The 14,174-nt window shown below is 42.6% G+C and overlaps 1 protein-coding gene across 1 annotated transcript in view; it reads right to left on the bottom strand.

The window, feature by feature from the left end:
- The window catches only part of NEB (nebulin), a 240,272-nt gene that overhangs the window by 48,596 nt on the left and 177,502 nt on the right, over window positions 1-14,174 (bottom strand). The window contains exons 111-123 of the mRNA XM_073807710.1: window positions 13,074-13,187; window positions 12,559-12,756; window positions 12,119-12,223; window positions 11,356-11,460; window positions 10,178-10,285; window positions 8,752-8,859; window positions 7,468-7,575; window positions 6,802-6,906; window positions 6,593-6,697; window positions 5,487-5,585; window positions 5,045-5,155; window positions 1,214-1,318; window positions 411-515 (exon numbers count right to left, since the gene is read on the bottom strand). Coding sequence (XP_073663811.1) covers window positions 411-515; window positions 1,214-1,318; window positions 5,045-5,155; window positions 5,487-5,585; window positions 6,593-6,697; window positions 6,802-6,906; window positions 7,468-7,575; window positions 8,752-8,859; window positions 10,178-10,285; window positions 11,356-11,460; window positions 12,119-12,223; window positions 12,559-12,756; window positions 13,074-13,187 — 1,476 coding nt within the window. The remainder of the gene's footprint in view (window positions 1-410; window positions 516-1,213; window positions 1,319-5,044; window positions 5,156-5,486; window positions 5,586-6,592; window positions 6,698-6,801; window positions 6,907-7,467; window positions 7,576-8,751; window positions 8,860-10,177; window positions 10,286-11,355; window positions 11,461-12,118; window positions 12,224-12,558; window positions 12,757-13,073; window positions 13,188-14,174) is intronic.

The following is a 14,174-nucleotide window of genomic DNA, read 5'->3' as shown; positions in this document are numbered from 1 at the left end:
AGAAATAAAGATGGAAGAGAGAGAAATTTAAGTTCAAGTGTTTTCATCCCTCCCAATTCACAACCATGGAACAGATCCAGCCTAGGGACACACCGGATCATGCTCGTTAAGAGAATAGCTCTGCCTTCTGTTTCTTGATGCTGTTGAGCACAACTTCTAGAAATGAGCTCTCTGATCAGAGGCAGCAGGTGAAGGTTTTTTTTTAATTAATTAAATTTATTTATTTATTTTTATCTTGGCCACGCTGCATATCTTATGGGATCTCAGTTCATCACCAGGGATTGAACCCAGGACATGGTAGTGAACGAATCCTAACCACTAGACCACCAGGGAACTCCCAAGCAGGTGAAGGTTTTAGCAAAGGATTTGTTTCTTTAGCTCAGTGCCTGGGTGCCGAATTCCCAACTCACCTCACTGACCATGTCCTTCACGTCTTTAGCATGCTTCAAGGCTGTGGTCTGGTTTCCAGCATGATGATGTGGCCTCTCTTTGGTGGCAAGTTCAACATACAGATACTGAATGATAATAGGCACAACGTTATAAATCAACTATACGCCAATAAAAATTAAAAACAAAGAATAGGGATCAGATGTTACAGAGATAAAATACCCCTTATTTAGTATTCAGTCCTCTTTACTCATTTCTAACCCTAAGATGGGAGGGCAGTGTCTACTTGTTATTGTCCTGATTTTTTGTTGTTGTTATGTGTGTTTCTGTTTATTTGTTTCTCCCTCTGTCTCACATTAGGAAACACATATACGCGCTCCAGTCATCTAACATTCCTGCTGCTGAGTGTGGTCTAGTCTAAATCCACGTGATAAAAAATGCTGATAGAAGAATGAGAGGAATTCTGATAGTCTTCAACATGTTTTTTTTTCATTTTTGCCTGAATGCATGAATTGTGGTTTCATTTATCTGTGGACAAAATATAGGTCCTATGGAATGAATTAAAAAATTTATTTTCACCACCTGGAATCCACAGACCACTCATCCAATGACTAAAGTTGTATAGACCTTAGAAGACATGGCATTACCTGCTCATGTAAAACATACCATAGTGAAGACGGCCCCAAAGAAAGCAGCTTCCTGAAGTTAAAGAGCATGAGGCTGCACCAGGACGACCAGGTGTGAGGGTCTGCTACTGACGGGAGTGGTCAGCCACACAGAACCACCCCCTGGGGCAGGTTTATGAATCTTCATGTGTGAATGTTACCTGACTCTGAAGCTTCTGCCCTCGCTTGGCTCTTGTAAGATCAGGAGTATCAGGAACTGAAGTGAAGATTGACTTCTGCTTCTTGCCTGCAGCTCTGTACACCAGCTGGACATAAAACAGTCATAACCATCATTTCTGCTTCATGGACACATTCTATGCTCTGCAGATGCCTTTATTGCTTACTTCAGAGAAAAAGCAGGGCCTCTCCCACTGCAGCAATCTCAGTTTCCGTCCAATAAACCAATACATTTTTTTTAACCTCCTTAGCCTTCCTTTTCTTTTTTTCCTTGTATCAAAATTAGAGACATTCTGCAGCCTGTCCGAGTTCCAAGCCACCTGCTGTGTTCTTGTTCCCTTCTCACCTGTCCCTTCTAGGACCCTGTTCTGGCAGTTACCCTCAACCTTCCCGATGTGCCAGCCCTCTCCCTTCTTCTGCAAACAGACCCAAGTCCCTCCCTTCATTAAGCCTTTTCCAAGTTCTGCCAATGGCCTTTTTCCTTTCTTTCACAACCAAGCAAACTATGTGTTTTGCCTTTTTCTCTCTTTTGATTAATTTCACAAGGCAATAGTTTGGCTTCCACCCAACCACTCCAATGAAGTGAATTGCATTAAGACTACCACAAACAATTACAATTGCTACATCCTAGAAGGCTTTTCCGCAGCAACTGTAACTGCTCAGCAATTTCATTCCTGAACTCTGTTCTCTGCCTTCCATTCCCCCATTCTCCCCTAGGGGGCCTCCCATCTTTCTAGGCACTCCTCAGCTTCCTTCTATGGTTCTGCACTCCCCCAAAGGCTGCTATTAGCTAGAGTTAAGGGTTGGCTCCTTTTACCCTATACATTCTCCTTGGGTAACCTCATCTCTACCCAGGACCTCAACCATCAATTTGAGGTTGATGGTTTTCAAATTTTGTTAAATGGTTCCTTGATATCCTAGTCATGCAGGCCAGAAACTTGGGGAGTCATCCTAGACTCCTTCTCCCTCATTCCCACATCAAAATGGTCATGAATCCTGGGCTCCTAACTTTGTGATACTCCTTAAATCTGACCTTCTTCTCCTTTCCCACTGCCATGGCCCTAGTTCAGCTTCCTGTATTGTTTCTTTCTACATATCCTTAAGAGCCTCTAAACCACCTTCCCAAATCCTCTATTGGACACTTCACATGGCTTACCCATCTTTCACAAGCCCAAGAAAGAGATTTTCTTAGAGTTCAGATCCAATTAGATGTTAATGCTCAGATCTATCCTGCTCAGAAATAATTCATCAATGACTTTTCATCAAGTCCAAGATCATTAATATATCACCCACGAGTCTTCATAACCTGGCTTCTTCTATCCCATGTCTCCAGTCTCATTTCCCAACAGTCTTCCACACTCCCCATGTGATATTTGAAACTAGTCCCAGTTTCTAGAACTCATTATGGCCAATTTCCCATACTGTGCCTTCTACCTAGAATTTTCTTCCCACTCTTATCTGCCTGGAGAACTCCTGGAGACCATACTGTCTTGATCATTCCTATAGGATACCATTTATCATATTGATGTCTGTTTCTTCCCAGAGATTATGAGTCCATAGAATGCAGGAGCTCAGTTTTATCATTCTTTTATCACCTCATATTTAGATAGAAGATCTGAAAAACAGTAGTCCTCTAGTAAATATCGAGGATATTTAATATAATGAGGTGAACGAGAAAGTCTAAATGGATAACAAATAAATCCTAATCATGGATAAAAATGCTGGTTGAACAGATAAAATGTAGGAAATAAATAATATGTATATACACATGTATGTACGTGTCCATTTCTTTACATCTAAATTATATACAAGTGCAAGTTGAAACAAAATATAGCTCATCTGCTTAGGGCTGTTTTTGGTGTTACCAATGAAAGACAGGAGATAAACAAAACAGAAATTTACTGTTTCTCCCAGGCTAAATTTTTGAACAAATCAAATCGACAAAATCATAGAATTTTATGGCTAAAAGAAGCCCAAATCATTACCTAGTCCAATTCTCTAGCTCAGGAAATTAGGGTGTTAAAGTTGTGAATTAGAAAAAGTCACACAACAAATTGGAAGTAATTCTGGAACTAAGACCCACCTCTCCCATGCCATTTCTACGATTCCCTTTGAAGTGTATTTCCCCTGTACTTAGGTATGCATTGTTTATACTCCTTGGGACAACATCTCTGCTTCCTAGTACTACAGATATATATGTGTCAAGAATCTGCACAATTTAAAGACAAATCAAAAGTCAATAACTTGAACTTTTGGCCATCAAACTTTTTACTAAGCCAGTGTTTCCCAAACTCACCTGATCCTAAAACCCCCTTAGTAAGAACAGATTTGCAGGCTCTACCCCAGTCCTTCTGAATCCAGGGTAGTAGCTCAAATCGGTATTTTCTCAAGCTCAGGTCATTCTACAGTGAGGCAAGTGTGAGAGAAATTGCACTACTAAACAATATCTATTTTTCTTCCTCAATGTTGTTGCATAACATGCACAAAATCCCAACAGGAATTGGGAAGAAGAGAAATTAAAGTTTTAGATAATTCTGAACCCAGACAGCTGAGAGAAATAAAGGTATTTCCAAAGATGCCAATAAGCACTTTAAGTTACCAAACAATTTTTAATTAGTTAATTATTGGCTGGAGGAGAGATGTGATATTTTAAACAGTGGTTTCCAACACTGCCTGAATATTAGAATTACCTGTGAGGCAGCTAAAAATATGCAGATGTCCAGACAGAGAGAATCTAGTGTGGGGCTTGAGGTTGGAGCCCACTCAAGGGTAGTTTTAAAATATTTCAGAGATGATTCTGATACTTAGCCAGCATGGAGAGGCACCTTTACTGAGAAGAAACCCCACACTCATTCCTATCTGAGTGCTAGCACTGGTTGAAATAACAGAGGGAAGTGCTCAGGAAAGCAAAAGTGCTCAATGTAGCATTTGTAAGAGCTGAAGAATGAATCATCCTCTGCCCTGGCTCACTCCAAGCGCAGGAGGCTGCACATCCTCTCCACTGAGGACAACGCTTGATTTGCCAAGGCTTCTTTAGGTCTAAGGACATAAGTGATCCCTAAACAGCAGCCATCAGAGTTATTAAGCATGGGGAGTCAATGAGGTGGCCTGACAGCTTTATGGAGTCCGATAAACGAGGTCACAAAACAAACTGAGTTGAATGAGAATGGCCCACTGACCTCTAATAGAAGCAACCATTTACATTTGCGGGATGCCCTTACCTTTAGAGAACACATTTCGTCCTTGGCAAACACGGACATCTGTTATGGCGCTATAGGATACACATCTAAATAAGATGGGGGGCCATCCCTCAAGGGACCAACATAGGTGAGAGGATCAGATCTATGCACAACTAATGGCAATAAATCAGGAGCCTGGGTGCCAGGTGGGGCAGATGAAAATGAAACTAAGTTGTTTGGAATTTCCTGAGTGGGCACTAGAGCAGAGAGCCATTGAAAAACTTTTCAAATTGCATTGCCATGATTAGGGTTCCTGACAGCAGGAATTAATGAGAGAGAAATTTTTGAAATAAATTCAGTTTGGAGACAACAATAGTCTAAGACAGAAGGACTCTCTAATCTATAAAATCATGTAAACTCTCAGCTGTCCTAGTCATAGGTAGGGCAAGTATCAATAGCCTCATCTTATTAAAAAGGGACAAAATAAGTAAATTGAGGCAAAGTGAGGTCAACTGACTTGTTTAGACAGGGTGGCCACTCTGTAATTAAAGGCAGAAGGGAGATTTTGGCCCAATATAATTACCTAAAAAAAGATCGCTAGAGGAAGGAGGCCCTTGTGGTGACATGTTTACTTACTTCACTCAGATGTGTCTTCAATTCCTGCACTTTTCTGTATTCTGGAGTATCAAGCACCACTTTGTATTTGTCTCGCATCTTCCTCGCATTATCGGTGTATAGGTAATTAGACTTAAAAAAACAACAATGGAAATACAAGTTGATTAATCACTTCAGGAATTGCATGTCATGGTCACACGTTGTCTTTCAAACGGCTGGCATGTGCAAGCCACACTGACGCTCCCTGTGTCCTGGAGGTCTTCCCAAGCAGGACCAAAGACAACCGTCATTTAACTAAGCTCATTACCTTTTTTAGGAAGCACGGATCATCTTGAGTGGGTCATGACTTTCTCAGTGAGTTAATGGCAAATTTCCCCTTAACAGAAGCTACAGACAGATTCCTCTTGCCCAGCTTTGTGAAGCTGTGCAGGAGGAGCTGCGTGTTGGGACGGTGTGCACTCACCCAGAGCTTCCGCAGGTGCCGGGAGCGGACCATGTCAGGAGTGTCATACAGGAAGCAGCCCAGTCCCCTCAGGATCTGCAAGTCTTCTTTGTATTTAATCTGTGTCACAAGCATAGAAATATAGCTGGTCATGAGCAAATATAAATCAAGAATAAGACAGAGTAGTGATACTTTTTTAGTGATGGATCTTTCATTTTGGTTCAACACATCCACCCTGTACTCTGAGTTTGCTTGAACTCAAATGAGTCATAGGTTTAAAAAAATTTTTTTCACTTATCTATTTATTTATTTTTTGTTGCATTGGGTCTTTGTTGCTGCACACAGGCTTTCTCTAGTTGCGGCGAGCAGGGGCTACTCTTTGTTGCAGTGTGTGGGCTTCTCATTGTGGTGGCTTCTCTTGTTGTGGAGCACGGGCTCTAGGTGCGCAGGCTTCAGTAGTTGTGGCACATGGGCTCAGTTGTTGTGGCTCACGGGATCTAGAGTGCAGGCTCAGTAGTTGTGAAGCATGGGCTTAGTTGCTCTGCGGCATGTGGGATCTTCCCAGACCAGGGCTCGAACCCGAGTGCCCTGCATTGGCAGGCGGATTCTTAACTACTGTGCCACCAGGGAAGTCCCATAGGTTTTTAAAATTTAAATTGCTAACCCTGAACTGAGAAGAGGATATGGCTATTATTTTATTATTATATGGATGAAAAATACCATAGATTAAATGGAGTGGTATTTTATGAGAAGTAAACATTCAAGGAGAAAAAAAAAATTTCAGCAGGAAGTAGCTAAAGTGGGTGGGAGCAGGGGTAAGTAGGAGAAAGATACTAAACATGACCTGGACAGAGGCCACTTGGAGTGAGGAGCTGGTAATGATTTGGTGTTGAATGTAGAATGGTGGTCAGCCATTCTTGCATCTCCCAAGTGGTCCTCTTACTACTATTTCCATAGCTGGGGAAATATGGGGTCCTGTTTCCACACTGCTTTACCTCCAAGTTCTACACTCAGTTTAGAAGTTTACTCAATGCAAAAGGCTGCTCAAAGACTGGTTGGCTTACATACCGAGAGCAAGCCTGCCTCTTGGTAAGAGTCTTCCAGAAAGACCCGTATGAGATGCTTACATCACTGGTGATGTCTCCCACGTAGCGGCAATGGAGCACTTGGGGTGTGTATGGCAGAGAGATCATGTGGCCTTGCATCTTGAAGAAGTCTGATTTGTAAATCAACTACAGGGGAAAAAAATGCCCATAAACACATAAATTAGAGACCGAATGGTTGACATTCATCCCTGGGTTCCATGGCCTCCCCTCTCTCCTAAGAAAATACCCACCTCGCTGACAGCTTCTTGTGTCTTCCTGACTTGGCGGATTTCAGGCGTGTCGGGAGTTGTGTGGATCTTGTCTTTCAGTTTGTGGTACAACTGTCGATACAGTCTCTACATTGGAAGGAAAACCATTCCAGATGGTTAGTGTAGGATGATGAGGGCATCTATACACTAATCAACAATCAAATACTGTACATATTTAAAGAGCCATGAGAAGTGAGATTAAGGATACAGAAAATGATTGAAATTAGAAAAAATAGAGAGTGATATTTATTTTGTTTGGGTGAAGAATTTTGAGCACAATCTTTCCACTTTCTATCAGATGGTTGGATAGTAGGGTTAGATATTCAGACCAATAGTTTATGTAGAAAACCAGGTTCATGAGTCAGACTAACATGCAACCTTACTAAAGATGCAAACTTACCAAATACAAATGTCAAAAGAAGGAATTAATTTGCATTATAATCTATGGATGGGGTGGGTCTCTACAATGGCATTACCAAAATTAAAAAAACATTGCCACAGGATATCAGTATCAAAATGGTGACAAAAAGGATCTCCTTACTCCTTGCTGATGTGTAAGTTTATAGCTTAAATACAATTAATTCTTAATGCATTTCAAACAAAACCATGGTCTTTGAAACTCCTCCACAGAATTAACATTTACAGTACCTCGCTGGTAACGTTGTTGACCCTTCGGACATTGACAAATGGGACGTCATTGGGTCCAAGGGTATACCCATTTGCCTTCATGTGTTCATAAACTTCTTTGTACTTGAACTGCAGACGCAAAGTGAGAATGAGATCACTGATGGGTGAACAGAGAGTAGGCGTCACATTTCTCAAATGGAAAAGGGCTGTTGCTTTCATTTGAAAATTAGTCTCTAAGCATTAAGTATGAAAAAAAGTCATTGACAAAATTTTTGTAATAATCTGAGTCTTGAAAATTATTTGTTGGCTAGTAAAGCCAGGTCCAGAAAGGAATACAACTCAGGGTTGCCTAGATTAAATCTGTTTGTAAGTAGGTATGCAAAATGCAAGAAAAACCTGTATTTTTAGTCCCAATATGGCTAGGAAATTAAGAAATGCAAAGCAGAAACAAGAGACTAATTGTAAGACTGATGGATGAATGGCTTTATAGACTATTTAAAAAATGATGTTAGAAGATTAAATCTGTGACTCTGCTTTGGAAACCATATTATTGGGCCACAGACTATGGGACTTTGCTGGTCAGCATGTTTGATTCCCAGGACTCTGGAGGGAAATGTGGAATGAAGAGCTCATTCTTCAACTGATGGTTGGTTTGTGGGTATGACCTGAAGGCCAGAGTCACTGGGATAGCCTATGCTTCTTCAGGCCTTGTTCACCAAGTCCGAACCTGACACTAGTGGGAAAGGTTGGTATCAGAGCTAATGCCTGGGCAATGCTCTCAGGTAGTGAGAGTCTAACTACCCCTCTGAGATTTCTATGAAATGGGCACAGAGGGTAAGTAGTGGGGCACGTATCAGAGCCTTTCCTTTCAAAGGAACATGCGGTGATGTTGTATCTTCTGCAATGAAATGTTGCAGAAGGAAGACAACATTAGCGCTACACAGCAGTGGTGCATGTATGAAGTTGCATTTCCAGTAGAGGGCTTGGGATAGTTCGGGATGCTTCTGTGCTAAGGCCAAAAGAAGTGGAGGCATCATGGCAGCCATGATTGCTAAGCCAAGGTAACTGAGTGATGCAGATACAACCCCATGAAAATCCTACGCTAACCCACTGGGCCACCCAGGCACTGCCGAATTGCAGGAGCAGCACCCCTAGAAAACACACCGTCTCCCCTTCCCTGCTCCCATCATGGTATCATGTTGAAACTTCAGGGTGTGATTAGGGGGATGAGAATAGACTGTTAACAAATATTAGCGTCCCCCTTCCCACTTTAAGCCCCATCTTAATGAAGAGGAGACCACTCACGTAGCTGCTCATGTATCGGGTGTCCTTGGTGTGTTTGAAGTGAGGGGTGTCAACCGGAAGCCTATATCCAGTGGGCAGGGAGTGCAGGCCAGCTCTTCGGTACAGATTCTGCCGGGACAGAGAAGAGCAGGTTAAATGGGAGCTACATCAAACGACTGATCTAAGTTAAACAAGTCAGATCCAGGTTTTCAATTTGATACTTCGTGTACTTACACTCATTGAATTGATTTCAAGAAGAAATTAACTAAATTCTAAGAGTCAAGCAATGAATCAAATTACTCTTAACATATTGCTTTCAAAAAAAGAGCAATGAGTGAAGGGATTTATAGAAAATAATTCTTCTGTGTTTCTAAACACAGTTTAGACTGTGTTGCCCTGGTTGACTGCAGGGCAACCAGCAAGAATTTGGGAAAAGTAAATCGGCAGCTAGTGCCACCTCTGTGGTTAACCCTACCCTTAGCTGATATTCAAGCCATCACCAATCCCCGAGATAGTCATAATTATAAGACGCATCTTTGGAAGCCCCCAGGGCCCCATAAATACAGTGTCTTGATGTTAGGCTGTCAGGTCAGGAGGCTCATGTTCCTGGCAGAAGGAGGAAAGGAGTTTCTGTCTGTGATTTGAAATAGTCTGTCTCTCAGGGGAGCTAAAGGAGTAAGAATAGTATTTAAAATATTAAAAACCAAATTACTTTTAACATTCAGTATAGGATAGTAGCATTAAAGGTGAGAGCAAAGTAGCACCACCAGATAACAAAGAACAGGGATATTAAATACGTGAGTGGAATCTAGTTTCCTTCTCTTCTGAATTCCAACAGTAATTTCTAGCTTTATCTCTTATTGTATGGAATAAATAGTCTTTTTTTTTTTTTTTTTTTTTCCAGTACGTGGGCCTCTCACTGCTGTGGCCTCTCCCATTGCGGAGCACAGGCTCTGGACGCGCAGGCTCAGCAGCCATGGCTCACGGGCCCAGCCACTCCGCGGCACGTGGGATCTTCCCGGACCAGGGCACGAACCCGTGTCCCCTGCATCGGCAGGCGGACTCTCAACCACTGCGCCACCAGGGAAGCCCAAATAAATAGTCTTTTATGATTATATGCCTTGTCTTTGTCATCTTGTCTTGGATTTTAAGCTTTTTGAGAGCAGAGATAGTAGACTGACCCTGTTCTATGTAACTTCTGTGCAAGCATTGCTCCAAAAATGCCCACTGCTTGCTCTCAGACAGGAGGGAAGACAAGCAGTGCACTGTTTTTTGTTTTGTTTTGTTTAGCTCGTGTGAATGAAACAGGCTTTACAATTTACACGGTCAGGATGTAAACTGTAAAGGCTGAGGATGCCCAAGCCGAGGCCACTTCTACAGAGGCCTGGCCCTCGTCAGCTGAGTCCTGGATTTCTGCTGGGCACTCTGTCCAGGTCTCATTTCTCACCTCACTCTGGAGCTTGTATGCATGAAGGGCCCGGTCCAGATCCACAGTTTTTGTGGTTGGAGCCACTTTGCCTCTGATGCTGTGCACGTAGTCATGGTGGTAGACGGCCTGGGTACAGAGAGAAGCAGAGTGAGCTGAGTGGACTACGGCAGCAGGGTTAGAAAGAAGCAAAGTAAACACAAACCCAAGTCTCCTATTATAAAAAGTAATAGCCTGCTCCCCTTTGCCTTGGGAACTCTATCTCATATACTGTGCTTTGTTCACCAGGACCACAGCCAGGGTATGGACCCCACACTGAAAAATCAGTGGAAGAGTCAGCTCAGGCACAAGAAGAGGAAGAATGGGCATTTTACCACTACCTATTCCAAAAGAATAAGTTTTCACGTCCTGACTCATTGGTGGGATTTAATATTTGCTTATTAACCTTTGGGGTTAATAAAAAAAAATGGGCAGCCTGCTCTGTGTCACTGTGCCATTACAGGGGGTGCTTTCTATCCACTTTCTAGTCATCTGCATAAGGATGCTGAGGCTTGGGGGATTAAGAGCTTCTCTCAAGCCTCACCGATTATGCGTGGTAGAGGCCACATCTGTAACTGCAGAGACCTTCCCCTCCTCATCTTACCATAGTGAGCACTAATGTATTAGAAGGCTGATACTACGAGGCATAAACCGTTGCTTACAACACAAGGATACAAAAGTAACCTTGGAAGCTCTAAAAGCTTTTTAAATCCATGGATTTCATAGATTTGGATCACTTACAAGGCCACCCCAGGAAACTGATGGAACATATCAGGTTTTAGGAAATAAGAGCAGACTCTTTTTTTTTTTTTTTTCGGTACGCGGGCCTCTCACTGTTCTGGCCTCTCCCGTTACAGAGCACAGGGTCTGGATGCGCAGGCTCAGTGGCCATGGCTCATGGGCCCAGCCTCTCCGCTGCATGTGGGATCTTCCCGGACCGGGGCACGAACCCGTGTCCCCTGCATCGGCAGGCGGACTCTCAACCACTGTGCCACCAGGGAAGCCCTAAGAGCAGACTCTTAAGTACTTTCTAAGGCACCAACTCTGGTTTCCCATTGAGAAAAGGCCTGGTCTTGCCCTACTTTGGTTTTCCCCACTTCTGCTGGAGCAGTGGCCCTGTCTTTACTCTCCCAGCAGTAACTTTCCCAGTGGGCACTTACGTCACTTAGTTGTTTCCCACTTTTGACAGCCTGAACATAGATGGGAGTGTCAGTAACCAGCTTGTAGTTATTCCTTGTTTTCTGCACATGAGCTTTGTACTTGATCTGCCGAAAGGAAGAAAATAAGCCTGTGTTAGACCATTCATTATATTAGAAATTGCTGGTTTTCACAGAGGGTTTGGTTGCTTTTAACTCGTGGCATTTACATGTACATTTACATCCATGTAAATGGCATTTACAACAGACTAACATGCACTTGAATTTTATAACAATCGGCGTAATCAATGCTTACAGTCACATGGATCTTTTAGAGTCTTCTAGGAGGCTTGACCACTGCTTTCCTAGGAATGTTTAAGCTTTCTTCCTGAAATCTTGATTATAGTATTACTTTGCCTAGCTAATCCTCTTTGCAAATAGACCCGTCTATAGCATCAAAGACTCCTAACAAACGAGCTTTTTCTCATAATGAGGATTATATGTGCATTAATATATCCAAAATAGTTCAGAAGGTGGCGAGAAGAGCCAGGGGTCCCTTCTCCACCAGAGGACAGCGGGACAGCTCGTCTGCATCGTTTGCACTCCTGAGAAATGGGCGCTCTGCTCCTCAGAATCTTCTTCCAGCTCAGCCATCCTCAGCACCACTTGAGATGCAGCTGGGTGTGACAATGTCTATACTTTACATACTCTCCCCTTGACGCTAGACTACACAGAGAAGGAAACACACTTTAAAGAGCTGAAAAAACAAAAAACAAGGCAAACTCACATCATTGCGTAGATCGTAAGCATGCTTGGCGTGGAGAATCTCAGGAGTGTCCCAGACGTAGCAACCAATGCCTTTCAGCCAGTTGAGATCATCCTTGTACACAATCTAGGGGATTGCATCAGATGGAGGGGGTCAGAAAAAAAAAACTTTACTGTAACTTTAACACCAAAGACATGGACACCCTCGGGACCCAGGAAGACCTTGTGGAATGAAAAGCAAGACATTATGCCCTGAGGCCGTGGGTGTCTTGGAGACATCAGCATAGAGAGCCCTGCTTCCAGGGACGGCCTCGAATTCCTGACAGACCTATGGGTGTATCGAAAAGCGACACTGGAAGAGGGCTGAGCTGAAGAACCCAGTGAAGAACGAGGTGAGTCAGTCTCTCTTCAGGGGGGCGTATGGGTCTGGGGAGGGGAGATCTTCATAAGCAATGGGCTTACGTCGCTGATCTCATCTGTGACCTTCCTGACGTGACTGTTGACTTGCAAGTCGGGGTGGCAAATCCACTCGTGGAGGTGAAGGCGGTAATCGATCTCGCTGACTTTCTTCTGAGAATCCTTAGCGGTAACCATCTCTACCATGTCGGGCACCACGTGGATTTTCATCTTGTTCTTCTCATAAACGGATCTGTACAGGCGCTGTGAAGATAACGTAACATGCCAGTTACACAGGGAATTACGCAAGGAATCATGGTGATACGTGCCTTTCTTAGACACCAGAGAGGTCAGGGGAACCAATTTACAGCAGTTGGTTGGGGGCAGGGTGGGGACTGGAAGTTTCTGACACTTTCTACAGATTCATGGCGGTGGGGGAAGCAGTATGGGCTTGAAAGAACACTTAGCTTCCTCACACGTGCATGGTCAACGCCATACGCGTTGTTGAACAGAACATGTTCTGATTTATAGTTCGTGGCTCCGTTACTTGACTTTTGAAGCCAGCCTTTGGGGTCACTTACGTCGATGTTAAACTTGCCAACTCGGAGGCACCGTGCTGTGTTCAGATCATCTTCAACACTTTTGGGTAAAGTATAAAGAGCTTTGAACTTTTCATATTCTTCCCGATATTTGTTCTATAGAGAGAAAATACAAAGGAAGAAACACAGTTTTGAAGAGTAATGGATCTGGATTGTTAAAAATGCATGAGACTTAACAGAAGGACCCAACTCTAAGATGGGCCACCTTGGGGTCAGCACTTCTCTGAGCTTGTTTCCTTGTCTGTGCCCACAGGCAGAGGTGGCACAGCCTGTCTCCGGATTACCTGAGGATTAGAGCAGACTGTGTGTAAACGTTCTTCAGGTACCGGTTTTAAAACCCCTGTACCAATACTGGTACTTCTACTGTTACCACAACTAGTTTTAAAGATTATGTAATTTTTAAATGATCTCTTTTGTGACATTGGTTTTGTTTTTCTTAACCATAAGTAAAAGATGAAAAATGTACTCAGGAATTTCTTTGTTTTTTAATAACTGACAAGCCTGATGCTTAAGAGACTCAATCCTTGAATTTCAGTTTCTACAAGGTTTTCCAAAAATACAGTGCAACTAACTTCTATGGGAAAACCAACGTCTAGTTCTTAAGCCATATTGCCTATTAATTGATGCTTCATGATTTCATGAATTAGGAAGTAAGGCCCTTACAGAGGCTGACATCCAATCTCCTAGCACATGATAAAATAACAATGCTCTCACAACTCAGAGACCCATATCTCAGTTAAAAAAAAAAAAAAAAAAGAAAGGAAAGATGGGAGTATATATGTATATATATATACAGAACTCCAGTAAAGCCCTTCACTGACTGGAAACTAAACAAAATTCCCATCAGAATTTTCTGTAACATTAGTTCACATACTCCTTATATCTAAGCTATTTTTCAATTATAAAGGAGATAGTATTCTGTGACTTTTTTCATGACTAAAGGAAAAAGTCTTTGCTGAACTTTCTGAATACTATCTACAAAAATTCTCTTCCCAAATGAAAAGCTTGCTCCTTTGGGCTAGTCTGTTTGCAATCTTCCAAATAGAGTTGGCTCTGGGAAAAATCATTTAGATTTAATTTTTC

Source organism: Tursiops truncatus, chromosome 7, assembly GCF_011762595.2.
Source record: "Tursiops truncatus isolate mTurTru1 chromosome 7, mTurTru1.mat.Y, whole genome shotgun sequence".
Taxonomy (NCBI): Eukaryota; Metazoa; Chordata; class Mammalia; order Artiodactyla; family Delphinidae; genus Tursiops; species Tursiops truncatus.
The sequence above is the reverse complement of the archived record's forward strand: the minus strand, read 5'-3'. Positions and strand labels throughout refer to the sequence as shown.